The sequence below is a fragment of the Pinus tabuliformis genome, chromosome 1_1 (assembly GCF_031772625.1).
Source record: "Pinus tabuliformis cultivar Carrire ecotype Pingquan chromosome 1_1, CPIR1, whole genome shotgun sequence".
NCBI lineage: Eukaryota > Viridiplantae > Streptophyta > Pinopsida > Pinales > Pinaceae > Pinus > Pinus tabuliformis.
This window is the reverse complement of record NC_142297.1, coordinates 965,531,835-965,557,920: the sequence shown is the minus strand read 5'-3', so window position 1 is coordinate 965,557,920 and position 26,086 is coordinate 965,531,835. Positions and strand designations below refer to the sequence as shown.

The window sequence follows — 26,086 nt, the reverse complement described above, 5'->3', positions numbered from 1 at the left end:
TTCACAACTCTTCACAAAATCCTCATAAGTTCTCACACAAATGCAATGAGATAGCTGTGAGGAAATGTGAGGGGGCTGGGTAGCTTTTATAGGCTTGGGAGAGGTTAGATGGGCAAACAGAAAACATAAAACCAAAAAATAAGTGAGTTTGGAGTCTGCATTCCCTCCAAAATGCGCCACTAACCGAGTTTGACTGGCTCGGTTGATTTAAGTCGGACCCGGTCGAGCCGAACTCGATTCAGCCGGTTCGATAACAGACTGGCTAATGCATTGGTTTTGTGCTGAGCCGGCCCGAGCAAGGGTCCAGCTCGGTCGACTTAGCTAAATTTTAAAACACTGGTTTTTCCAAGTTGCTGCGTCGCTGGCTTACTTTCACTCAACATCCCCTTGCTGCTATGTCGCTGGCTTACTTTCACCCAACATCCCCTCGCTGCCATCAGCTAATTATTCCTTTGCACTTACTTGTGCCTGCAAGCTTTTACTGTCCGTCGCAACTTGATGCTTGTCACAACTTCGTAGACCTATTACACAACGATCACTCTACAATGACTACTACCTCAAACCAAAACAATGGATCTCCACTCACTCGTGATGTCTGTCCTCTTCTTTTATGTTTGAGTGTTGATTTCCTGCCTCCCGATCCATTCTCTACTTGGCCAACTAGACCTGCTATTCACTACGCTATCCTACACCTTCGGCTAATACTACATTTTTTTCCGTGTTGTTTGTTGTTGGTTTGACAACCCTTGTTGGCCACCATAGGCTAGTCTCTCTATGTGGGTTCTTGCGGTTTATTCTGTGGCCTCAATGACCTCTGCTGCCCCACGTGACCTTTACTAGCACAATTGGCCTCATCTCAAGTTATGGATTTTGCCGCATATCCTATGACCAACCTTCAATCGTTTTAAAGCTTGTGGTAGCTTCAGATGGTCTTCTACATAGGCTTGGTGTCTTAGCATGTGAAAGATGATTTTTTGCCTCTTTAGGTGCTTGCATGGTGGAGTAAGTGATTTATGGCTTCTTTCTTATGTCTAACTTAGGAAAGGTAAAATAATCAAAGCCAATTAATTATTGTGGACTATTAAGTCCTTTTCTAAGGATAAAAAATTTAATTATTTAAGTGACCTGGAAATAATCTCAAACATTGATCTTCAAGATCTTCTAGAAGGGAGATTATGGTTATGGATTTGGTCTTAATGAAGAATATAAAAGAAGTCTAGCGAAGAGGTGAAGACATTGGAACAAGAGAGAGAGGCAACTAACACATTCTTGGGAAAGCGATTTTCTCATGAATGAGTCAGTGAATTCTCTAAAGCGTGAGGTTCAGTTCGACTGTGGAGAAGTATGAAGAATACAAGGATGATTTTGGGGTGTTTCCAGGAGTTCTATTTGTTGGGATTTGGAGAGGTCGAATCGCTGAAGTGAGAAGGATGTGCAGATGCTGGGGAGGCTGATTTTTAGGGCTGAGTTGTGAGTGCGCAGAGGCCAAGTGAGAGTTAGGTGTAGAGGTCGATTTTTTGGTGTGAGGTGGGCTGATTTTCTTTAGGACGAATTTCTTCATAGGTCGATTTCCTTTTGGTCAATTTTCCTTGGGTCGAATTATTCCATTTGGATCGAGTTGCAAGTTCCAGTCACTATATTTTTCTTTGTAAATTCTCTGTGGGTTGAAACGTTGATTTTATAGATTAATAAATGATGGAGAATGGTTGTGGGTGTATTATTTCTATTGCAATGTGTGATTGATCTCTTAAGTTTATTTCCGCTACATATATCTCTAGATGTTAAAATACCAATGATTTTATTTTTCAGTGATTCATGATTTCTTTTATTAATTAAATAAATTGCTAGGAATAAATTGTTGTGAGAAAATAAATCTAGGATAGTATTAGGACATTTAACATGGTATCAAAGCTTTCTAGATAACTCTGGGAGAGATCAAAAATCACTAGGGTTTGCAGAAATGAGTTTATCTTTTTTACAACAATACAATTATTTTTAAATTTTGCAGCCGGGTTTCGTGTTCATTGTTGATTTGTGAAGATGGTAGCACTGAGTAGTTTGCGATATAAAGACATTTTGGATGGGGTTGGTAATTCCAGTCCTTGGAAGGAGAAAATTACCATGATTTTGAAAATGAATGGTTTGTGGGATCTTGTGAACATAGACATTTTGGTTCGATCAGATGCAAACCTTGTAGAGAAGCATGATCTCAAATATATGAAAGCAAGTTGTATAGTTTTGGATGTACTTGCACTCCCTCCTAGAATGCGCAGTTTTGCATGCTGCTACTACCACCTGCAACCGGAAATCACAGATTTCCTCTAGAAAACTGAATTTGGAAATCCTCTGAGAAAATCCCCCCGTGTGTGCTTTTCTTTTCCACCTAGCATTGATTTGTTATTGCAAACCAACTGTGCCCATATTTGCTCAACGAATTCTTTGTTCTGCTCACTGGAATAACTTCCTGACAACACCACTACCTGTTGGAACTGCTACTAGACAAAATTAAATTTTTCTTCCATCTGCAACTAAATATCGACCTCTTCCCAACAATTCACACTGCTTAGATGGCCCTCTGCACATATCTAGAAATTTTGCTCAGAGAGTCCCTCTGAAGCTGTAAAATTTCTCCTCATCACTGAGCCAATGATCTGTCTTCAACACTGCTCTTAAAGCATGTGAAATTTCCTTAAATTGCAACCACTGGAAATTATTCTTCTAATTGATTAATTATTAAGCAATTTATTTTCTACTACAACAACGAATAAATCACGCTACAATTTCTTCACCATAAAAAATATCGTAGAAGCAAAAGTAGGAACTGAGAAAATTATATAGCACACACAATAAAATTGACACAGTTATTTTTGGATAGTTGTCCCTAGAAAAACCCAATGTGGGAAAATCAGTGCAACATATGAGGGTTTTATTATTATGCAGCAGTGAATAACCTGAGTAGAATCTGGATGCCGAAAACTAGCAATCCTTAGCAAGAAGAGCTGGCAAAATTATTGAGGGAATTTCTCCCTCCTCCATAGGCAATCCCAACCAATGTTTTAAAAAACGGCTGGCTCGGAACCGACTTGGCTGAGTTGGTCCGAGCCAGCCTTGGATTTTGTGACTCGACCATTGAACCAGTTCGGCCGACCGGGCTCGGTAATAACCCGGCCGGCTCGGCTGAGTCCGTATCAACCTGGCCGGGTTATGTACAACGGCTAGTGAACCCAAAAAAATGATTTTTATTTTTTATTTGTTTTATTTTTGGGGAATCCCTAGGCTTCCCTGTCTGACTCTGATCCCTAGTATTGATATGCTATTCATGGTAATGTTAAATTCTTAAAGTAAAAGTGACATTCTCCTTAATCTTCATTTTCATCCTTTTACTTAAATTTTTAACATTACCATGAAATGACTCAGGATGTTTGAGAGTGGTTCCGACCTCATTGGATTTCATATGGAGAAAGTAGAATTTTAGATTTCATTCAAAATCCAGCAGACTTATCAGTTTTTTAGGATTTCAGGATTGGGGGATTGCAATGTTTCCATTGAATTTTGTCATGTATTAGGGTATGGAACTCGTATTTAATCAAGAGCACCAATCCCTCTATGTACCTTGATGTTAGTGACATTGGTTGTCGAACTCCTTCGGGATTCACTCCCAAGCCGGGAGCTTCTCAAAATGTCGCTCCCGATCCCGTTTTCGCTCCTGCTCCCCGTTTTCGCTCCCACTCCCAAGTAACACTAAGCCAGATGATGATGTTGGCAACTCTAGCAGTAGCTAGTAGTACTGGTCACAGATTTTTGTTGTAGAGGCCATTTCTAGCCTCCTTGGTTATGTGTTTTTGTTTTGATCTCTATATCATCATCGTGTATGTATTGGACAATGCACTGGGTGCCATTTTGATATAATGGATATATTCATGAGCCTACTTTGATCATATGTTGTCTTCTATCTATATTCTAATGATGTGTGTTTGGAAACATGAATGAAAATCTTTAAAATTATGTGTTTTTATAAAAAATAAATATTTAATATATGTTTTACAACGACCAAGTCATTGAAATCGAGCCGGTCGAGTCGATATCGAGTCAGAGTCAGAGTTGACCCTCGTTCGAGTCGGAGTTGGAGTCGGAGTTTTAAAACATTGATCCCAACACAACACCACTCAGGAAAACTGGTCGTCCAAAACCCCTGCGCAGGACTCTGCACAGATGCTGCGCAACATGTAGCTTGCACTCCTGGAATCTGCCTCTAAGTTAGGCGTCCTGCTTGCTGCTGCTACTGCTGGAAGTGATCCTCCGACCCTTTGGAAAATTTTCCCGGCCTCTGGAAGCTGAATCGATCCCCTACTCAACCAAATCGATTTGCGACTTTGAAGCTGCATGCGCAACGTCTATTGTATTAACTCAGTCTCTTGTTGTTGGTTCTCCGAAACTGGAAATCTTCCTCTAGACTCATTGTCTCTGCTTCCCTTCTAATTTGAACTCTCTCTGCTCAATTGCTGGATGCTCAATTTGCCAAGGAAATCGACCTCTCAAGTGTGTCCTACTCAACCCCATTGCCCTGCTCTTATAATCTCTCGTTGGAGAACCAACGACCATGATTAGATCCTATTCAATGGCTAAGATCATTTCTGAGTCGATCCATGTGAGTTTCTAGAGAATTCTCACCTATCTCAATTAATAGCTGTTAATTAGTCACTTTTTGTAAGTTATACCTAGGAAATATTTAATTGTTGATCAATTAAATTAATTGAGCCATCTCTAGGTGTTTTCTCCTAAAACATTTTATGGTTTTTGGACGTCTAGTGTTCCTTAGCCTCTCTGACCAAAGTCAAGACTAGAACACCTATCCGATGCTACAAAACTAATAGTTTGGGCCCGAGATGTGAAATTGTATAATCATATTTGTGTAAAGGTGGAAAAATGGAGGGAAAGGTTAAATATTCCACTACATGCCTTCACATATGTGCTTATAGCAGAATACTATTGTACGTCATGGTTCCAAGCACCAACACTTGGTGGTGGGGTGAAGAGAAAGCCACACCAAGATCTAGAGGTTTAGTCTGGTCATATGGAAGCATTAGACAAACTTGTCCTCGATGAGGAATGTGATATCATATGTAAGCAATTGAACCAGTACATCAATGGTAATCATGCATTTGGGACCAACCATACAATTAGAGATTAAGGGAATTTGTCTTCTCCTAAATGGAAGTTCTTCCTTACAACTACACCGATGCTTTTACAGGTGGTAAACACTTCTTACATAGAGAGGTGTTGGAGCACCTATTGTTTCATCTGCAGTGTCAAAAGAAATAGGTTGATTGTAAATCGTTCGAAGAGCTTGGCTAATGTGCATTACAACTTGTGATTGTTGTCACATTAGTGAGGAGTGAAAGATGGATAAAGCATGTAAGACTTGAGATAACAATCCAGAGGACGAGGATAATTGGAGGTTGGAGCATTGGTTTGACAACAATTGGAGAGTGCTCTTTATGATGATGATGGTCACAGTGAGGTGCCACCCCCATCTACTACCATAGTTGCCTTCATTGGGACTCTAATAGCAGGGGATTCATGTTTAATTCCACTTCCATGTACACAATTACTTCCAATTTTGACTTAGGCTCCGGCTTTGGTTTCACTACCACATGGAGGCTCATGAGGAGATCATGGTGGACCTTGCGGTGCAAAGTTGCAAGGAATGTAGATAGAAATTAGAATATTTTTTCCTCCTTTGTCACTGCTTTATATGTCATAGAAAGTAACCCAGTTTAATGTTATGTCCCTTGGACCTTTCAGTCTCCATTCTTAATTATCATTTTAGAACTTATGATCTATGGCCTACTTTGTCAACATAATTCTTTGGTCATGTTGACAATTGGAAAATAGCTTATTTCATTCCATAAATTAATGGTCTACTTCCCATGCTTGAAAAATTTGTATGTTTGTAATTACAAGATGTTTGATGCTTGAATATAATCAATGTTTTAAAACTTGAACTGAGACTCAGAATCGGTTGACAGTCAACTTGGAATCAGATTCATAATTGGTTGAGGGTTAACTTGGACTCAGTCTCAGTTCAACTTGGACCTATTTGATTTCAATGACTCAGTGTAGTAAAAAAATACATAAAAAATTAATTTTAATTAACAAAAATTATTTTAAGGATTCCGAACCATTGGAGACGAAATATGTTTTTCCAAGCTCACTCTAAATCACTGCTTTTCAATACTTTAACATTGCTCCAAAACTCCAAATGGTCACAAATTCTCAATGAGGGAGGTGTGAGGCAAATAAATAGGATTTTGTTTTTCTTTTTGAAATTTAATTTTCCTTGTTGAGTCTTCCCCAATGAAGTCGAGGTTGCTCCCAATTCACTCTCCCGACCTAAAAAATGTGCTCCCTAGTTTTTTTGGGAGCGATGGAGGGAGCATCACTCCCGTCGCTCTGGGAGCGATTTTTCCAACTGGGGAGTGGTCGGGAGTGCGAATTGGGAGCAAGATCGAGGGGGGGCGCTCCCCCGCAAATCGCTCCCGAATGCTCCCCAGTTGGAAAAATCGCTCACGATTGGCGGAGAGGAACGCCTGTGCGACTAAGAGAGGGGCGACGTCGGCCTGGAGAGGGAGGGAAGGGGAGGGAAAAAGGGAGAGAGGGAAGGTGGGGGGATAAATAAACCCTCTCCCCTCTCGTTATTCACTTCATCCTAAGTGAGAGAGAGCAAGAGAGTTTGGAGAGCAAGGAGAGGAGCTTGGAGGTGTTTGAAGAGCTTGCAAGGGGAGATTGGAGGCCAAAGAGGTAGGATCTACACTCTAATCTAGCAAATTTTATTTATTTATTTATTTATTTTTTTTAGTTCATTGCCAAATAAATAAATAATTTTTTCTCTATTTCCCATTCCATTTTTTTTTGTAAATTCAAAACTTCAAATTTCAAACATCATGGTTATATTGCTTTGCATTTTCTTCTTCTTGGTTCCTTTTTTGGTTATTATGGTGTTGGAGAGTAGAAAAAGGAGGGTTGAAAATGAAGAAGGGGATGAAGAAGTGGGTTATAGTGGATTTGATGAAAACCTCGGAGAGGAGTACCTTGGTGAGGAGGAGCTGGAGGAGAGTGAACATGAGTTAGCTAAAAAAACTAAACAAGACCAAATCCCATTGTGGAAATATGTTAATAGCCCTGAAGTAGGGAAAGGGGGTGGAACCACTAAATTTCACTGCCCCCATTGCAACAATAATTACACAGGTTCATACACCCATGACAGAAAGCACCTCTGTGGGAAAAGACCATGGGATGGAGATAAACAAATAGGAATCAAAACCTGTACAGGTGTGTCAGCAGCAGATAGAGCCAAATACATAAGGGAAGAGGAGGAAGCCCAATACAAATCTAAAAAATCAAAGGGTTTGTTTGAAGTTTGAACCAAGCTCATAATCACATGCACAAATAACTCCTTCAGCATCCTCCCATGGCAGTGGATATGGAGGCACAGGGTCACCAAACATCTCTCTAATGCATAGAACCATATCAGTTTTCCTTAATGAATGGTGTAGGAATGATGTGGATTCAAAAGTTTACTAATTTCTCTATGCATGTGGGTACCATTCAATGTTCTTCGCTTACATTATTGGCATGAAATGGTTTCTGCCATAAATGATGCCCCTAAAGGATACAAGAGCCCTGGGTATGACAAGGCTAGAACCGTTGGACTTGATCATGAAAAAGCAAAAATATCACATTCTTTAAGTAGAATGACAAATTCTTGGACTGAGCATGGGGTGTGTGAAAATTCTATCACTACAGTAACTGATTTACTTTTCCTACTTATTCCATCACAAGTTATTCATGAAATCACTTCAATAAACATTAAAATAAATACTGCTGCATATATCACACTGTAATGCAGAAATAAACATATGCACAAGAATCAACACATTGACACAGATATTTTGAACTAATGTCCCCGGAAAAACCCAATGTGGGAACACTGGTGCAGCAAGGGAGGATTTTATTATTTAGCAATTTTCTAGTACAACAGGGTGCCAATTTGGCTTACCCACACATAGACAAATTCTTCAGCACTTCTTCTGAACCCAATGTCAGCCCTGTTGAACTTTACGTGGCTTGAAACCCTCTGCGTCAGCTTGTTGAGACTCTGTGCAACCTCTCTAGCCTTTTGTGTCACTCTTGCAGCCTCTGTGTGGATGACGCAGGCCTTGCTGGCCCTATGCAGTCTCTGCTGCCTCTGCGTGTCTCCCTCTGGCCCTGCGTCTGTCTTTTCTATCTCTGCATTGATCTCTCGTCTCTTTGTTCCGTACTTGCTGCCTCCTGACTGCTCACCAGACCACTGGTTCAATTTCTTAGCTAACCTTGCTTCAGAAATTGAACTGATTGGTCTCCCTCAGTGTATCCTCTAAGTGACCCTCAGGCCTCCTCTTATACTTTTCTTGTTGACAAATTAATGGCCGAGATTAAGTCCCTAATCAACGACTAAAATTAGATCTGGCTTGATCCATGACTTTTGAACCATTCTAACACAGTTTCATATTAATTCACATTAATATTTTATTTTCCCTAAGTTTAGACTTAGGGATTACATTAAAAATATTGATTATTTTAATATCTCCCAAACTGTTTAGAATCTACCCAAACCCTTTCTGGGTATTGGAGATCTCATGTGCCTTAGCCTCTCCACCAAGTTTCGTGCTAGAGCACATACGATGCTACCCAAAATCAACACTCCCTCTTAGCGAGGAATGTGCTCTGGCAATACTCCTCACTGAGCATCACCCTGATCATCCGACATTGGTTCCTGTGCTGATGCTAAGCCTTCCTGCCCAACATCCTCTGCACTGTTGTATCTTGTACTGCTGGCCATGGCGCTACCAATGCTACTGCCACTACTGCATCTGTACGACAACTCCCTCTGCATCTATGCTACTGCTGGTCCTTTCTCCCCACTCTGCATTTGCACTGCAACTCCCTCTTCATTCGTGCTGTCAACACACTCATTTCTCCTTCTAAAAAGGGTTCTTTACCATCCCCATCTTTTCCCTGAAGTAGTCAAATTTTGACTTTCCAAGGGCCTTCGTGAGAATATCTGCCACCTGTTCTCCTGTAGGTGTGTAGTTCAACTGTACAGCTCCTCGTTCGACACAGTCTCTGACAAAGTGACACTTGATATCAATATGCTTCAACCTATCATGAAACACTGGATTCTCAGAGAGTTTGATGCAACTTTGATTGTCGCACATGATCCTGGGGGCCTCCATATTTCTTCTGAATAGGTTCACCAGCAGTTTTCTAAGCCATATGGCCTCGCACAAAGTTGTGCTTGCTGCTATATATTCTTCCTCAGATGAGCTCAGAGCCATGGACTTCTGTTTCCTACTGCACTAGGAGGTCATTCCTGATCCAATGTTGAAACAATACCTAGAGGTACTTTTCTGATCCACTGCACTTCTTTCCCAATCTGCATCAGTAAATCCACTCAACCTGATATCCTTCCCCTTGGTGTATAAGAGCCCATAATCAACTGTTCCCCGTAAATACCTTAGACCGTGATATCTCTTGTAGCTTAGATGGGATGGGAGATCCATTAGATGGATGTCAAGACGACATTTCTGAGCGGGGTAATAGAAGAAGAGGTATACATTGAACAACCAGAGGGCTTTGAAACTCATGAGAAGAAGTCTCATGTGTGCAGACTGAAGAAAGGCTTGTATGGGCATATGTTTGATTCTATCATTGCAGTAGCCAATTTACTTTTCCTACCTATTCCACCATAAGTTATTCATGAAATCACTTCAATAAATATTAAAATAAATACTGTTGCAGATATCACACCGTAATACAGAAACAAACATATGCACAAGAATCAACACATTGACACAGATATTTTGGACTAATGTCTCCGGAAAAACCCAATGTGCGAAAATTAGTGCAGCAAGGGAGGATTTTATTATTTAGCAATTTTCTAGTACAACAGCGTGCCAAACTGGCTTACCCACAGATAGACAAATTCTTTAGCACTTATTCTGAACCCAGAGTCAGACTTGCTGACTCTGCGTGGCTTGAAACCCTCTGCGTCAGCTTGTTGAGACTCTGCGCAACCTCTTTGGCCTTCTGCGTCACTCATGCAGCCTCTGCGTGGATGACGCAGGCCCTGCTGGCTCTGCGCAGTCTCTGCTGCCTCTGCGTGGCTCCCTCTGGCCCTGCGTCTGCCTTTTCTGTCTCTGCATTGATCTCCTATCTCTCTGTTCCATACTTGTTGCGTCCTGACTACTCACCAGACCACTGGTTCAATTTCTCAGCTAACCCCGCTCTAGAAATTGAACTCACTGGTCTTCCTCAGTCTATCCTCCAAGTGACCCTCAAGCCTCCTCTTATACTTTTCTTGTTGACAAATCAAGGACTGAGATTAAGTCTGTAATCAACGGCTAAGATTAGATTTGGTTTGATCCATGACTTTTGACCATTCTAACACAATTTCAAACTTTCATATTAATTGACATTAATATTTTATTTTCCCTAAGTTTAGACTTAGGGATTACATTAAAAATTTTAATTATTTTAATATCTCCCAAACTATTTAGAATCTACCCAAACCCTTTCTGGGTATTGGAGATCTCATGCGCCTTAGCCTCTCCACCAAGTTTCGTGGCTAGAGAACATCCGATGCTACCCCAAATCAACAGGGTGTCCATTGTATTTGCAAATGGACAAATGTAAAAGGCAAGCCATTGATAAGAGTTCTTGTTGTGTCTGTCAGTGGTGCCATCTTTCTTTCAACATATGATTACTCAGACAAGTTCAAGACTGACATCAACATTGCAGAACCATTACTTGAAACAATTGAACATATTGGGCCATACAATGTCATCCAAGTCATCACTGATAATGCTCCTAATTATAAGGCAACGGGAGCAACTATTAAGCATAAATACCGCAACATATTTTGGTTTGGGTGTTTGGTTCACATAAACTGTTTAGAATCTACCCAAACCCTTTCTGGGTATTGGAGATCTCATGTGCCTTAGCCTCTCCACCAAGTTTCGTGGCTAGAGAACATCCGATGCTACCCCAAATCAACAGGGTGTCCATTGTATTTGACGAATGGACAAATGTAAAAGGCAAGCCATTGATAAGAGTTCTTGCTGTGTCTGTCAGTGGTGCCATCTTTCTTTCAACATATGATTACTCAGACAAGTTCAAGACTGACATCAACATTGCAGAACCATTACTTGAAACAATTGAACGTATTGGGCCATACAATGTCATCCAAGTCATCACTGATAGTGCTCCTAATTATAAGGCAGCGGGAGCAACTATTGAGCATAAATACCGCAACATATTTTGGTTTGGGTGTTTGGTTCACATAATGAACCTTCTGATGCATGATATTATTAAGGAAAAAAGCCAACAATACAAATGGATTGGTGATTTGTACATCAGAGGCAAAGAAATGATAAAATTCATTACAAACCATAGCAATACCCATGGCCTTTTCTGTAGTCACTCAAGATTGGAGTTGTTGAAGATTGCGAAGACTAGATTTGCTAGCTATTATCTCACCTTCAGGTGCCTTTTGAAGGTAAGAGAGTCATTGGCTAGCAGGTGTCAAGTCCATACTAATAGGTATTAAAGGAAAGGGCTACAAATGCAACTAACAAGCAAGGTTTTGAACACGTGGAGGAGACCACTCTTGATGGTTAGTTCTGGGCATGTGTGAGGCAAGTATTGGAATTCACCAAGCCCATTTATCACATGATTCAGTTTGTAGATACAGATAAACTAGTGATTGGGGAGGTGTATGAGTAGATGGATACCATGTTGGGGCAAATAAAAGATATTGTTCAGAAAGATGTTCCCAACTTGTATACACTGATTCACAATTGTGTGTGTACATGGTGGAGTAAACTTAATGTTCCACTACATGCCTTGGCGTATATCCTTACGCCAAAATACTATGCATCTTGGTTGGGCCAACCTGCACCTGGGGGAGGGGTTAGGGTCAAACCCCATATAGATGAGGAGGTATCTACAGGATAATTGCTCACCGGACCACTGGTTCAATCTCTCAGCGAACCCCACTCTAGAAATTGAACTTACTAGTCTCCCTCAGTCTATCCTCCAAGTGACTGTAATGACCCATTTATAAATGTTAAGAAATAAATATATATAATAATTAACATAAAGTTATAAACCTTATATTTAAATTAATGAAACATCATATTTAAAATATATATGTAAATCATAATAAAAATATAAAAAAACAAACTTTATAAATTAGATAACCAAAGTCTAATACATAAAACGTAATAGAGTGAGCCATACAGCACGACAGGAGTAGCTTCTGGTCTGAGAGACGTGGACAGAAGCGTGGCAGCCGGGAGGAAGGCGGTGGTGGCATGCGGGAGGGCGGCCACCGCCAGGCCCGCAGATAAAAACCGAAGGTCTGAACCGAGAAGGGGGCTGGAACAGGGGAATGAGAAACCAGGAGGAGGAAATTGAGCAGTGAAAGAGGTCTACCATTGGAAGAGCTTCAATCGGTCTGAGGATTCTGGGCACGGGGGTCAGTGGGCTTCTGTGAGAAGCTTGCTGGATTGAGCAGCCAATCTTTGTTCAATCAGGTTGGGTGGAATTGGTCTCCCTGGGTAATTGGAGTGAAACAGCAGTAGCATCGTCAACTTCGCGGAATCAGATTGCAGTGCAGGTAAGTGCAATTCATTTTTTTTGTGGTTCCCGCTTTCAATTTTATGATTACTACACATGGTATCAGAGCTAGTGTTCAAACCCTTTCGACCTTATGGACCCCGTCTGCGAATCATCTTCAAGGCGAAATCTCGGTGCCCTAGCGTTCCGCAAGATTCCTGGTACCAGATTTGATGCCCGAAACCCTTATTTGCAAGATATTCCAAGTCTCCGTTAGAAGCTTTGGAAATAATGACGAAATCAGGTTCCAGTTTCTTGGTTGCGATTTTTTTTAGAGGGAAAAGCTCGTTAGACGTCAGAGAAAATTAGTTGAAGGAATATCTGAATAAGTAAACGCGTTTAATTGCTCATAAATTCGGAACAGTTTGGAGTGCGGGCTTAAGCGACATGTTTTATTGTAGATTCTGTCGAAAACCTTGCCGATTTACCAAAATTCGTTAGAACCAAGACGCCTGGTAGAGATTTCTGCCATAATTCTTTAAAAAAAAAAATGAAACTCTAGAATTGGCGGGTAGTAGCGGCGGTCATAGTAAAATTGGGGAATATTTTGTCAGCAGGCACGTCGGATAGCCGGGAAATTTGTGGAATTAATTTTTCCATTGGTAACTTCTGTCAAATTACGCGATTTAACAGTATCATCGAGGGCGCATCCAAAATGCGTTATGAAGTTATTGTCAAACACGGCCTTTGCAAGCGATGTGACAGTGTCTCAGCAGGACACGTGGAAATTCAAAGTCAATGCACAGGACAGAGGAGCCAGGAGGTCACCGGTTCGAACTCTGTTGCGCGAGCAGAGCCCACGACACAGCACGCCCAGTTCGATGAAAAATAAACTTGCTACTTCAATAACTACTCCGGTGCAACCACGTCAACGAAGACGCGCCGTGGACGGCAGGATTCGAACCTGCGCGGGCAGAGCCCACATGATTTCTAGTCATGCCCGATAACCACTCTGGCACGTCCACTCGCGACGTGCACAGGTCAGAGGTCAAACTGGCAGGTTTAGGGTTGAACTCGCGACGTCTCACAACGCATCACGAAATCTTACCAAAGAACCATAGCTAATAATGTCCTGTTTCAACCGTATCCCTGTTGTCAAATAAAGATCGAGTCAATACACTGAAGTGGTATAATGATTAATCACGAACAAGATGTTGGTCTGTCGTTTTGTTAATTTGATAACTTAACTCTGGTGAGATTCGATTTTATTATATTTTGTTAATATCACCTCATCTGCTATTATATGCCCATTCCAATGGTAGACAATACCGAGCGTGAGTCAGGGATTTTACCAAAAGTTCGTTGATACAATTTTCCTTTTTCATGAGAAATTCCGCATCACAGTTTAATCTCCTAAGCCTGACCGTTCATTTCTTTTTCTAATTCATAGCTGTTGGAACGTTCCTTTTCTAGACTGAACACCGGAAGCTTTATACAGTTTATACTCATATTTTGGCCATCTCGAAACTATAGTGAGTACTGTGGTGGTCAATCATAACTTTATTTTGAGGCTGTTTAGGATATTTCATCTTTTAGCTTCAATTTTATGATTTCGTCCAACTTCTCATCTGAAAATTTCTAAATTTGAGTCGTTGATTTCTTTTCATGACTCAGCCCAAAAAAAAAAAAAAAAACCGATTGCTGCTCTAACTTCATTATTTCTTGTGCCTTATTTTTTTTCTTGAAGTAGTTGTCTACTCACAATTCCCATTGTGATATTTTCCATTTGACTTCCAACAGAGGCCATTAAGTTCTTGTACAATACACGTGGGTTACTAATCAGAGCCATAACAATATCTTCCTTGGATAGTTTTGACTCTTGAGCCAACTGTCGCGTGTTGATAAACTATTGACCTGACATCACCTATAAGGGTAACTATCTCCTGCCATCCTCTGGTAGAAAGAATTTATTTTCAAAATAGAGACTTCTTTGCTCCATTAATTGTCTCAGACATGCTGCTCAGCATGACCCGTGCATCTTTGGCAGATTCTGCATCACTTGTATGGAATAACTATGAGTCTTCATGATTCTAAAAAAAACATTATAACAACCTCCTGTCTCTTGTAATCTCTATATCCTGGTGAACCTTACTTCAGTCCGATGGTCTGGAGTAACACTTTAAAAACTTCCCTGATTTTCTCTAGTTAATCATTTTCATCTCAAGTTTCGAATACTGAAATTTTCTCTCACATTTTGTCATGTTCTCAAAAACCTCAACACAATTTACAGAATCCAATTATATGCTTGGGTCATATATCAATGTTAGAAAACTAACCTGGAAAGAGTAATTACAGAAAATATAGAGATGAATGGTATACTGCTAAACTGTATTTCTTCTAGATTTTAATCATGACATGTCTATGATAAATTTTTCAGCTAAAGGTAAATCTGATATGGAACCAAAGCAATCCGTCATTCATATAAATCTGATATGGAACCGAAGCAATCCTTCATTTATATATATTATAGCTTTAATCCCTATCTAAGTAATATATTCAAAATATAAATATGTATGCCTTTCTTTAAAGGTAATAGCTAGATTGGGGTATAACGGGTATGTTGCCGATGTTCATTGTAACGAGGCATTTTACCATTTTCATTTTGTGGATGTTAATAGGTAAATAAACTTTAGATGTCTTACCTTAGGAGCTAATAACCTTTCACTTCTGCATTACTCATATTAGGATAGAATACCCTGCATTAGGACAAGGAGGTCGCGAGACCACCCTCCTTGACCTCGGTACCAGTAAGATCCGCCTAGCGGGTAAAAATAGCAAAACTATACCCGTTTACGAATGTGAAGTTGTAAAAGAAAATTATGTGTTAAATTCGGTTGTCTACCTCAAAATTTTTATGGAAATTTTATTTCGTGTTTAGGAACCATTACAATGGTAAGGACGTATGAGCGACGACGACGTGACCAGGCAGCATCATCACCATTAATGCCGCCACCGTCGCCATCATCATCCCCATCACCTTCGTCACCACCAAGACCATTGTCAACATCAAACGCGCCAGCGCCAGAGTTGACTGTGATAATGAACTCTTTGGAAGCCTTATTGGAGACATTAAAGGAATCAACTAAGGCTAAAACCAAAGAGGAATTTCAGCATGTAGCCACCAGTTCAGCAGAACCAAAGAACTTTGAGCTCGCGAGACCGAAAGAAGACATTTCCAGGGAGCTTCAGAAAATTAGACTCCCAGAATTCTCAGGAGGTCGAGCAGGTGAACGCGCTGAAGCATGGTTAGAAGGAACGAACAGATGCTTTAGGTTAAGAGAATATTCTTCTTCGGCAAAAACAAAAATTGTCGTGTTTCAATTAAAGGAGAGTGCCTTAATTTGGTGGGGAAATCTGGAGAAGCAGCTGCACCTTACATCGGATAATGTCGCTTGGGAACTGTTTGAGGAAAGGTTCCGCGCAAAGTATTTACCTCCATACTTTCAACAACAACAAGCGAGAGCCTTTCATACATTAATTCAGGGAGATAAAACTGTGGAAGAGTACGAGATTAGGTTTATGGAGCTTGTAAAATACATTCACTACTTAGATTCTGATGAACGTCAAGCTGAACGCTTCATATTTGGGTTAAATCCTCGCATTAGAGCCTTGGTAAGCATGTGGAAACCGTCATCAGTAGCCGAGGCGGTTGAATGTGGTCGTTATGCAGAAGAGCACCTTGGAATCAAAAAAGAGATAGGGCTAGCAGAACCTTTACAATCAGGATTTCCTGGAAAGACTCCTCGAAACTTTATCAACGGAGGTAGCTCAAGGCCACCTTACGATAACAAGTCTACCTCGAGAAATATAGTAACAAGAGCTCCCATGGCAGTAAACACTATAGCCTCGGAATCATCAAACGCTAGGTCATGGTCATCTCGAGGGACTGCCAGCAGAGGAAGAAATTCGAGAGAAATCAACATGAGAGGACGAAGCTCGTTCTCTAGAAATTCACGTCCTGAGTCAAGAGGATCAATGCCGCTAAATTGTTGGGGATGTGGGGGACCGCATTTTCAACGGGATTGCCCTGAAGCTTCGTCGAATATGTCGCATAGGACTGGAGAGGGACCAATATCAAACAATCAAGATAATCATAGAATTCATGCAGTAATCAGCAACGACCAAGCAGCGCATCAACCCACTATAGCGGGATCTTCAGGTATGGAACAAGGGAATCGTAACGGTCGAACCATTACGTATACTGGGACGTAGGGTTCGATAGTTGAGGAACCGCCTGGTGGACCAAGTTAGGGTCCAATGGGACAAGTATAGTCCTGGATCAGCAACTTGGGAAAATACAGAGGACATATGTCAAAGATACCCTAATCTATGTCAGTTTTGAAGAACTTTAAACTATGTTTAGTATATATTTACTTCACTACAATCAGAGACTCAGAAACTTTTTGAATGATTATGGATAAACGTGAAATTTTGTGGCATAATACATGTTTAATTCCTGCTGGTACATGGATACCAAAACAATATATATGGTTCATTTTACTAAATTATAGTTGTCGAAGTAAAGTTAAGACAGTTGAATGATTTTACTTCTGATAGAAATTAAGATATTATAGATCTGATTTATTTATACATGTCAATATGATCAATGGGATAGAAATCAGGAAGAGAATACATTCTAGATAAAAGTCAAAAGACATGCATGGAATAAGGAAAAATATGTTGTACTGTAGTATCATAAATGAATTAATAAGGGAATAATATGTGAGTTATTTTGAATATGCTGATGCACATTTTACGGATGCATGGATAAGTGTATGATTGCAGGTAATAAACAGTTACCAGGATGACCACGTGATGACAGAACCTCAGAACAATTGAAGCTCCAAGTGATTCTATGATAGGGTGTTAGCCCTGAGTTCTATTGGGAGGGGTGGAGGTGTTACCCACCGTTTATCCTCCAAACCCTGGAGTCATGGGAGGACTGTGCGAGTCACGCTCCCCTAGACGTGTGATGATGACTGCCGGATGCCTACTAGGGATCAGGTCGGTATAACCGACGCTGTCACCTTAGAGTTTATGAATGGTCGGGTCAGTAGAATTGACGCCATGGCATACTCGAGTAGAGGACGGATAGGATGGGAGCAGAAGAGATTAGGAAGGACAGGTTGATTTTAGAATAGCTTGGGAACCTGGATGGAGCACGATATATCCATTAAAATCATAAACCTAAAATTCTAATTTTATTTTAAACTATTAATAATAAAATAAAATTTTAAAAACTAAGAGGGGGGTACTAATTACTATCATAAGTAATCAGATAAGATAAAAACTCTAACTTCGGGACGAAGTTTTCTGAAGGGGGAGTGTATGTAATGACCCATTTATAAATGTTAAGAAATAAATATATATAATAATTAACATAAAGTTATAAACCTTATATTTAAATTAATGAAACATCATATTTAAAATATATATGTAAATCATAATAAAAATATAAAAAAACAAACTTTATAAATTAGATAACCAAAGTCTAATACATAAAACGTAATAGAGTGAGCCATACAGCACGACAGGAGTAGCTTCTGGTCTGAGAGACGTGGACAGAAGCGTGGCAGCCGGGAGGAAGGCGGTGGTGGCATGCGGGAGGGTTGCCACCGCCAGGTCCACAGATAAAAACCGAAGGTCTGAACCGAGAAGAGGGCTGGAACAGGGGAATGAGAAACCAGGAGGAGGAAATTGAGCAGTGAAAGAGGTCTACCATTGGAAGAGCTTCAATCGGTCTGAGGATTCTGGGCACGGGGGTCAGTGGGCTTCTGTGAGAAGCTTGCTGGATTGAGCAACCAATCTCTGTTCAATCAGGCTGGGTGGAATTGGTCTCCCTGGGTAATTGGAGCGAAACAGCAGTAGCAGAGCAAAACAGCAGTAGCATCGTCAACTTCATGGAATCAGATTGCAGTGCAGGCAAGTGCAATTCATTTTTTTTGTGGTTCCCGCTTTCAATTATATGATTACTACAGTGACCCTCAAGCCTCCTCTTATAATTTTCTTGTTGACAAATCAACGACCGAGATTAAGTCCCTAATCAACAGCTAAGATCAGATATGGCTTGATCCGTGACTTTTGGACCATTCTAACACAGTTTCATATTAATTCACATTAATATTTTATTTTCCCTAAGTTTAAACTTAGGGATTGCATTAAAAATATTAATTATTTTAATATCTCCCAAACTGTTTAGAATCTGCCCAAACCCTTTCTGGGTATTGGAGATCTCATGTGCCTTAGCCTCTCCACCAAGTTTCGTGGATAGAGCACATCCGATGCTACCCCAAATCAACAGGGTGTCCATTGTATTTAATGGATGGACAAATGTAAAAGGCAAGCCATTGATAAGTGTTCTTGCTATGTCTGTTAGTGGTGCCATCTTTCCTTCAGCATATGATTACTCAGACAAGTTCAAGACTAACATCAACATTGCAGAACCATTACTTGAAACAATTAAATGTATTGGGCCGTACAATGTCATCCAAGTCATCACTGATAATGCTCCTAATTATAAGGCGACGGGAGCAACTATTGAGGATAAATACCCCAACATATTTTGGTTTGGGTGATTGGTTCGCATAATGAACCTTCTGATGCATGATATTATTAAGAACAAAAACCAACAATACAAATGGATTGGTGATTTGTACAACAGAGGCAAAGAAATGATAAAATTCATTACAAACCATAGCAATACCCATGGCGTTTTCTATAGTCACTCAAGATTGGAGTTGTTGAAGATTGCGAAGACTAGATTTGCTAGCTATTACCTCACCTTCATGCGCCTTTTGAAGGTAAGAGAGTCATTGGCTAGCAGGTATCAAGTCCACACTGATAGGTATTAAAGGAAAGGGCTACAAATGCAACTGACAGGCAAGGTTTTGAACAGGTGGAGGAGACCACTCTTGATGGTCAGTTTTGGGCATGTGTGGGGCAAGTATTAGAATTCACCAAGCCCATTTATCACATGATTCAGTTTGTAGATACAGATAAACCAATGATTGGGGAGGTGTATGAGCAGATGAATACCATGTTGGGGCAAATAAAAGATATTGTTCATAATGATGTTCCCAACTTGTATACATTGATTCACAATTGTGTGTGTACACGGTGGAATAAACTTAATGTTCCACTACATGCCTTGTCGTATATCCTTACGCCAAAATACTATGCATCCTGGTTGGGCCAACCTGCACCTGGGAGTGGGGTTAGGGTCAAACCCCATATAGATGAAAAGGTATCTACAGGATAATTGAAAACATTAGACAAGTTGATACTTAACAAGGGGGAATGTGCTAATCTGCGTCTTGAATTAGGCAGATACTTCAATTGCACTGGTTTGTTTGGTTCCTTCCGGGCAATTGAAGATAGAGACAGATTTGATGCTCTCACATGGTGGGAAGCATATGGCGGCCAGGGACTTTTGCCAAAATTGGCAAAAAAAAGTTCTCTCACAGGTTGTAAATACTTCTTCTTCAGAGAAGTGTTGGAGCACCTACAACTTCATACATAATGTGAGAAGAAACAGACTCAATGAAAACCAGGCAGAAAGCTTGGTTTATGTGCACTACAACTTGAGGTTGTTGAGTCATCACTGTGATCAGTCTTATGAGGATCCAACTTATAAAATTTGGGACAACCACCCAGAGGACAATAATTTGGAGGATGGCACTACTTATGAGAACTGGAAGCAGAACTTATGAGAGAGGAAGATGAAGCAACAACCATGCCACCCCACCATCCAGTAGCAGTGCTTGAGTTCTGAGTTTTGTTCCTTTTCTGTCGCTGGCTCCTTGTACATCCTCACGTGGAGGGCACGTTGCTTCTGGTTCTAGTCGTGGGTCTGTGCGGGAGGAGACTACTAGAAGACCACCACGACCTGCTCAGAAATTAGACATTGTTCGTGGTGGAAAGAGGAAGATGTAGATGATAGATTTACTTGTCTTTTCTAGTTTCTAGTAGTTTTTATAACTCTTGACTCTTTCATATTTATTATGATATTTTTGTAAACAACATATGACAATTTAAGTTTGAAGTTTGAAGTTGGCAATTATAACTCATTGGTAATGAATTATGAATATGATGCTTCGTGAAAGTTGAAAATTGTTTCATTTCATTTCATTTTATAACATTTCATTTCATTTCATTTTATAACATTTCATTTCATGTTAGATATTATTTGTTGTAATGGTTAAACTTAGCTTACAAGTACAACTTTGGTGATCAATGATGATAAATGTTATATATTGAATTTTGAAGCTTGAAACTTTAACACTGATGAATCATGATTCATGAGACTCAATATGTTGTATGTTACTAACTTGTGGACGTGGTTGATGAAGATTATAACTTCTAGATGATTGTTGTTATATGGTTCAATCTATGTTTTTTTTTGTTTTTTATATCTAATTCATCATTCTACATGTTTTTGTTGACATATATGCATTAAAATATAAAAAATATATATATTCTATAAAAAATGCTCCATGATTTGCTCCCAAACGGGGAGCTTCTGAAAATGTCGCTCCCACTCCTGTTTTTGTCCCCGCTCCCTGCTTTCGCTCCCGCTCCTGTTTTCGCTCCCGTTCCCTGCTTTCGCTCCCGCTCCCAAGTAACCCTGAGTTAGATAGTTTGGCACTAAACTAGCACTTGGCTAAGTTAATATGGTCGTTGATCAACTCAATCGAGTTTACCAAGTCAGAGTTAACTCAAACTGATTTTTATCACATTGAATGTACTGTTGATGACATTTCTAACTTCATAATAATGTAGTGTTTATCTACAAGCAACACAAATATTCATGTTTTTATATATATTGCAACTAATTAGTAATTGTGGATTCTACATGTTTCTTCTAAATATGAATACATTATTATGTATAAAAAATGCTCTAGGGATGCTCCACTCTTGAGGTTTTCTGAGAAATTGTGCTCCCAATGCTCCCGCTTTGCTAGCTTTAACAATAGAAATATCCATTCTTCAAACTGTCAAGAAGGGAATTTCAATCCAATCAACATTGATACCATGTCGAAATTTTGAGAATCAAGTAATTAATGCAACTTCCAAAATTTCACTTCAATATTGACGTTTCCTGTATCTAGTCCCTCAGAACTGTCAATATTAGGGCTGATTTGAAGTATTTAATCAACAGTGAACAATAGTCAATACTTCACTTCAAATTACTAGGTAGCTCAAGTGAAAAGATACCAAGCAAGTGTACTTCAATGTCAACAGGTAAAAGTGCTTATGGCATACTTTTTCATGCTTATAACTGATCTGAAATAACTTCATAACAATTTCATCCATATGTAATGTCAAATCAACATGAACAAGTAGTGATGAAATTTACCCAAACAAGAAGACAATGAAAGCTGAACATGAAATCTATGAGTACACAATAATCAGACAGATGAAACACTTCACTAATATATAAGAGATGAAGTTCATGTACACACAACTTATCGTAGGTTGGTACAATCCTGAGATCTTGAAATCCTAGTTAGGGAAACCATAAAAAAGACCCTAGCCATCAACTCCTCCCGAGTAAGAATAGCTCCTAAAACAATGCTGGTCACTTCTGCAAAGATCCTGAACATGCTAGCATAAACAATATTAAGTCATCCTTGGTGCATACACTAATCTTGTATCACACAAGCTCTCCATACTAACATAGTTGTCTTCCGTATGGTTTGCAAACCCTATCCTTTTTGCATCACACAAGTACATGGATATACAACTTTAGCACTAGCCTTTAGTTCTACATGTGCATCATTGGGTGTGAGTCCACAAATCCTAGGTATTCAACTTTTGCATCTACAAAAGCAGCAATACCTTCATGGAACATTAAGTATACAATAATCAAGTATTCTTCCAAGTAAGAGATCACACCAAGCTCTAGACTTATCAAACTAGTCTTTGCACGATCCTACCCTAGCCTCACATCTTACAAGAACAAGGCTCCAAAATCATGTAAGGCATTAGTTCCACTTTCAATGTCATCTAGGGTAGAAGCCCTACTGCTATAGTAGGAGCCATGATAAACATCATCTTCAAGGTCATGTTCCCGTCTGGCATTTACATGCAAATCACAATCCCTAGCATCAACAAGAGCAATTTTTCCATCAACATCCATGATGTCTCTCTGTCATTTTCTTCTCCTAGGGTTTCCTTTTTGACAACATCTAACTCCTAGGGTTTCCTTGTGAACCCTAGCATCTTGCTGCCTACATGACTTCTCCAAGACAATACAAAGATTAGAGTACAATGAATGATAGTGATTACAAGAGCTCTCTTCCCCCTTGGGGGACTAACAAAAAATAAGGATGCATCCATACTAGTAGCAAATAAGGCAACACAAATGGGCTGCAAACAAATTAGGAGGTAAAAAATACAAATATTCAAGTGCACAGTTTGGAAAATAATTATAAAAGTCAACATATTATACTTGTACCTAATGTCTACATTAGGACAAGTGAATCCTAGGGTTGTACCCTCTGCACAGAAGCATTTAATATATAGTTGCCTCTTGTAAAAGACGTAGAGAAAAATGCTTAAATGCAATTTTTTGGTGGGTAAGTAGTAGAAGCATCACAATAATTTTTAGTCCTACTGGGAACATCTGAATCACAGCTTTTGTGTTTGGATGACTTTTAACTGCATTCCATGATTCAATGTTGATTGGGTCTTTGTAATTCTTCTCTCCTCAAGGTCTAGCTAGTATATCCATCATTGAATCCCCGTGATTACATAATGCATATTGGGTATAATATGCCCCTTCTCAAATGGAATTTTCTTTTTGGAGTAATGGAGAACAGACATTTTTCTTTACAATGTTTTAGTTCTTGAATTTCTTTAAATACTAGCTTAGAGTCTGAAGAGGAACAGATATCAAGTTTTACTCTTGAAGCATACATTTATTGTGTATTGTGATGTTTGAAGGTGTAGCTGTTGAGATGCTTTCTTACGTGGAAGGAAAAGGGGGATGTTTTAACTTGTTCTTTATGCAGGCAATATCAGAGTCATATACTACTTCCGAGGATGATGTGGGACCTATTGGTCAATGTTTAGAGGTATTTATACATGTTTTACTCCATCATGCGTACACGGTGTTCTTGTTTATTTCTTAATGTGATGGGCAAGGCCATATGTGGGTTATCTTAGGATATTGATGATATAGATTCTTGTTGTATAAATCAATATAGTGGATCTCAACTATCTGCAATTATTTTCTTTTGTGCATTTTGTTGTTTTTCTCTTGGGAATTCTTTGTAGTGGGTGAGCTGAATACAGTCTAGCTTTTGGCACAGATGTAAGGCCTTACTTTTAATTTTTACCTCTTTATTTAGCATTTAACATTTCCTATTTAAATTTGACTAACATTTGCCTAATCTTTCATTGAATGCAGGATGTTTTGGGTCTTTCTCCATTTGACATTGAAAATGGATTATGGAAAGGAGATGTTGAATGCAAGCAAAAGATTTCAAAGCTACTCGAAAGACATGGTGGTATTCTTGATCATCATTTGTTCAAAAAGGGCTATTCTCAACAACGATGTTTATGTTTAAGGTAAAGATGGGTTTTAAGCTTATTAGTATGAAATTTTATGGTACGATGGATTTTCTTAGAGTTGAAATTCAAGCAATGGGTGTGGTTTATTAAAATGGCACAATTTGGAAACACGATCCCCAAAAATCCTAGGGAAGGAGGGGAAAAATAAAATATAGATTTTATTTTTGAAAGCATATCAAATTGTAAGGAAAATTTGAAATGATAAAACAAGTGAACAAATTATTAAGAAACCTTTTATATATTGAATCCCATATAACATTACCCTATGTATGGTATGTTATGGATCCAGCTGGCACTTGAGATCATAATGTAGGATAGGTGCTAGCCAAATGGCAACTCAAGAGGGGAACCAATGTAAGCACACTACCCTATTTCCACTTTAAGCGGGCAATGGTTGGACACAAGTGGTTAATTTGTAAGATTAGGATCAGTAAAGCTATGCAATGGGGCTCAAGGTTAAATGAAGAGTTAGTTTTAGCAAAACATAACTTATATGTTAAATTATGGTATGTTCTATGCTTAAGAGAAATTTACTTCAAGTTTTCAAATTAGCCCAATATCAATTTCCAGAATTGCAATCACATCAACATGATAGTAAAACACAGATAGAACATAAATGTAAACAGTAGAAGACAAGCCAAGACAAGAGACAAGATGTGGCACTAGCCAAGGACAAACCCCAATGCGGGGAAACCCTTGATCAATTCTTCATATATTCTTCAATAATTCAACAGAGAGAGAGATAGTACAATTACACAATTCTGTAATTTTATGACAGCAGCAACTAAACCCTAACCAGCAAAGTCAAAGCTGGTCAAACAGGTCAACAATGACCTCAAGTCAACCTCAGTCAACTCGGCCTCCAACAGCAATGATAGCAACCCAAAACAGTCCGAAAATGGTGGTCAAACTGCAGTCAACAAAAGTCAAAGTCTGTGGTCAACCCTTGACAGTCAACGCTGGTCAATGGTTGGTCAAGCAGGGGTCAACGCTTGCTGTCCAGAACTGTGGTTTGCTTGGAAGAGACTTCCCACACTAATCCACAATCAAAGATACCTCCTCGCTGCTCAACGCAGTCAAAGTTCAGCCCTGCGGCTCCACGGTCAACCCAAAGTCAACGCTGCCCTAGATCAGACCTGTGTCCTTCTTCCCACATGTGAGTGACCTGCTCCTCCTACACATACCCAATCAGACTAGGAGAGAGAAGAATGAGAGGATGAGATGATGGGATAATGCCACAAGGTCTCCTCCTTTTATATGCTTGTTGGCCGATGTTGACAAATTGTCAAGAAATACAACTAAATTCATCTCTCCATGAATACATGTCAGAATCAGAGGATCGTTAGGTCAATCCTACACCTCTCGATGACAGGAATCCAAGAAAAATATCAACTGCCATAAATAAGGTGACCCACATGGAGTTTGGCCCTAGTTTCCAATTTTAACACTCCCTCTCAACTAGGGAGAACTCCATCTGCTAATCCATCTGTTTGTGGGTACTATCTCTGCCATCAATGCATTGCTCTGCACTACTCTACTCTGTTCGGCTCTGCGGAACTATGAAGAAGAAGTGATCGTGAATGTATCATACCGTCCTCTACTCACCCGAAGTCAGTCCCAAATAAAAGAGTGTCTAATAGCACTCTTATTGACCCGAAGTCAGTCCCAATGAAGAGAGTGTGTCCTACCACTCTTATTGACCCGAAGTCAGTTCCAAAAAAGAGTGAATTATATCACTCTTACTGACCCGAAGTCAGTTCCAATTGATCCCAGATCAATGTCATCCTAGCATAGG

General features: G+C 39.7%; 1 protein-coding gene and 1 non-coding gene across 3 annotated transcripts in view; one reads left to right on the top strand and one right to left on the bottom strand.

The window, feature by feature from the left end:
* The window catches only part of LOC149217708 (uncharacterized), a 369,289-nt gene that overhangs the window by 305,960 nt on the left and 37,243 nt on the right, over window positions 1–26,086 (top strand). For both annotated transcript variants that reach the window (XM_089393059.1, XM_089393058.1), the window contains exons 21-22: window positions 23,730–23,792; window positions 24,128–24,288. In XM_089393059.1, coding sequence (XP_089249185.1) covers window positions 23,730–23,792; window positions 24,128–24,288 — 224 coding nt within the window. The remainder of the gene's footprint in view (window positions 1–23,729; window positions 23,793–24,127; window positions 24,289–26,086) is intronic.
* On the bottom strand, window positions 13,601–13,682 carry TRNAS-AGA (transfer RNA serine (anticodon AGA)). The gene has a single exon. It is a non-coding gene; the product is annotated as a tRNA-Ser (tRNA).